General features: G+C 50.2%; 1 protein-coding gene across 1 annotated transcript in view; it reads right to left on the bottom strand.

Annotated features, from left to right (window-relative positions):
* Positions 1–50: 50 nt before the first annotated feature.
* The window catches only part of LOC103584210 (carcinoembryonic antigen-related cell adhesion molecule 5-like), a gene marked incomplete at its 3' end in the record, with an annotated part of 2,812 nt that continues 963 nt past the window's right edge, over positions 51–1,899 (bottom strand). Inside the window, exons 2-3 of the mRNA XM_008565299.1 lie at positions 986–1,346; positions 51–184 (exon numbers count right to left, since the gene is read on the bottom strand). Of these exons, the coding sequence (XP_008563521.1) occupies positions 51–184; positions 986–1,346 (495 nt within the window). The remainder of the gene's footprint in view (positions 185–985; positions 1,347–1,899) is intronic.

Genomic DNA, 1,899 nt, shown 5'->3' with positions numbered 1-1,899 from the left:
TGTGATTTTGGGTTGGCAGCCTGGGCCACCTGGGAACAGAAGTTACTTACAGAGCACATTCCGAATGAATGGTTCGCTGTGTCTGGCGCTCACTGGATTCTGGGTTCCACACTCATAGGGTCCTGTATCATTCCTTGTGACGCTGAGTAAAGTGAGAGTCCTGTTGTCTAGGGGCTGATCCAGCCTGCGATTGTGATTTGCCAATTTCTGCGGCTGGTGGATAAGGGTAATGTTCATTACACCTGGGCCTGATCCCTGGTGGACAAGGAGCTTCCAGAGCATCTTCTCTCTTCTGTTTCTCCCCCTGGGCATGCTGACATTCCAAGGGCACCTCCTAAGTTCCCAAGGGCAATTGGCTAATATCTTGATGCACCTGTCTATTATCTCTATGTCAAGAAGGTGAAGGACTAGGCTCCGCCCTTCCCCAGGTTCGTGAGGTTGAGCCTTGTCTGGTGTCCAGCTCTACGGACTGGTGATAAGACTTGGGCAGCTGGTAAATCATTGCTCCCCATCAGCTCTGCCCAAGAGGCAAAAACCCAGACTTGGCCACAGGCTTTTGGTCACCTGGAATCAGGAACCTTGGGATAGGGGTCTGCAGTAGAGGCTTCCTGAGGCTAAGCTTCCCTATGAGGATCCCAGAGGTTCCTCAGGCCAGACCCTGACCGAGTCCTGCAGAATCATCCTCAGGGTCATATACTTGGGTGGGTGAGGTGATTGGGGGCGGGACTGTGACTGGTCTCCTCCTGCTAAGTGACCCCATCAGACTGTCATTCTCTCTGCAGCCGGTGTCTGCAGGGCCAGAAATCTGGAGTAAGAAATGCCGATCTTCTGATGTTTGTCTCCACATTGTGTGCCCTGCACTAAATGTTCAAACCCCTACATGGGACATAATGTAGAGGGGATGTAGGCAGACTCCAGGCCTGACAGTCATGTGTGTGAAGTAGAATTTATCCCACCCAAACAACCAGAGGTACAGAGGAATCACTTATGGTGTATGTGGAACTGTCCAGATGCTTGGTCAGTGCTGAGCTTTGCATCTACGATTTGTAGTGTGTAGTGTTCTGTGTCCCCCCGGGTGACGTTCTGGAACAGCAGGGATCCATTGGGGAATAATGTCTTTTGACTGCTATATGCAGGCCCTGGGGTATTTACTTGAGTGTATATTATATATGCTGCAATGAGATTAGCACCTACCCTTTTTCCTTTGTTCCAGACATAACTTGAGTATTCTCTGGCAGATTGTGGACAAGATTGTGGAACATCCTTCCCTTCAGCAGCATTGAACAGCACAGATTCCATACTGAGTTGGGCAGTGCTGGGAGAGTTCCAGGAGGTTACAAGTGAGGACAGGAGGGAAGAGAGAAATCAGTCAATATTGGGATGTATGTACTGAGAGAGAAGCATGGAGCCCTGAGTCCTGAGCAGGTCTCTTCATCCTTCAGCCTTGGCATATGTGTGTGTGTGTTGTGTGTGTGTGTCCTGCTAGGGTAGGGTCAGCAGCGTGACCTCCATTCCCCAGAGACACTGAACTTGTCATTCTGTCTGGAATACAAGTGCTCAGTGTCTTCAGGGCTCACTCTCTAACTGCCCTCAGACCCCTGCTCACATTCAGAGTGTCCTTGGGAGGTGCCTTCCCTGACCAACTCCCTTAGAGATCCTGGGCCCTCACTCTCTGACCTTTCCCTGCTCTGTTCCCTCCATGGCCCTTGTCAATACCAGCATTGGATTGAATGGTCCCCCAAAACCATTGAAGCTTAATCCCCACTGTAACTGTTGAGGATCGGAAATCCTATTATGATCACAAAAGGTGGGGACATGAAGAGGTGATAATTCTAAGGACCATGCCATCGTGAATGGTAGTGGTTCTGAGGGCTTTAAAAGGAGAGCACATGAGAGTCT

Source organism: Galeopterus variegatus, unplaced genomic scaffold (assembly GCF_000696425.1).
Source record: "Galeopterus variegatus unplaced genomic scaffold, G_variegatus-3.0.2 Scaffold46929, whole genome shotgun sequence".
Taxonomy (NCBI): Eukaryota; Metazoa; Chordata; class Mammalia; order Dermoptera; family Cynocephalidae; genus Galeopterus; species Galeopterus variegatus.
Note: the sequence above shows the minus strand (reverse complement) of the source record. Positions and strands in the feature narration are given on the sequence as shown.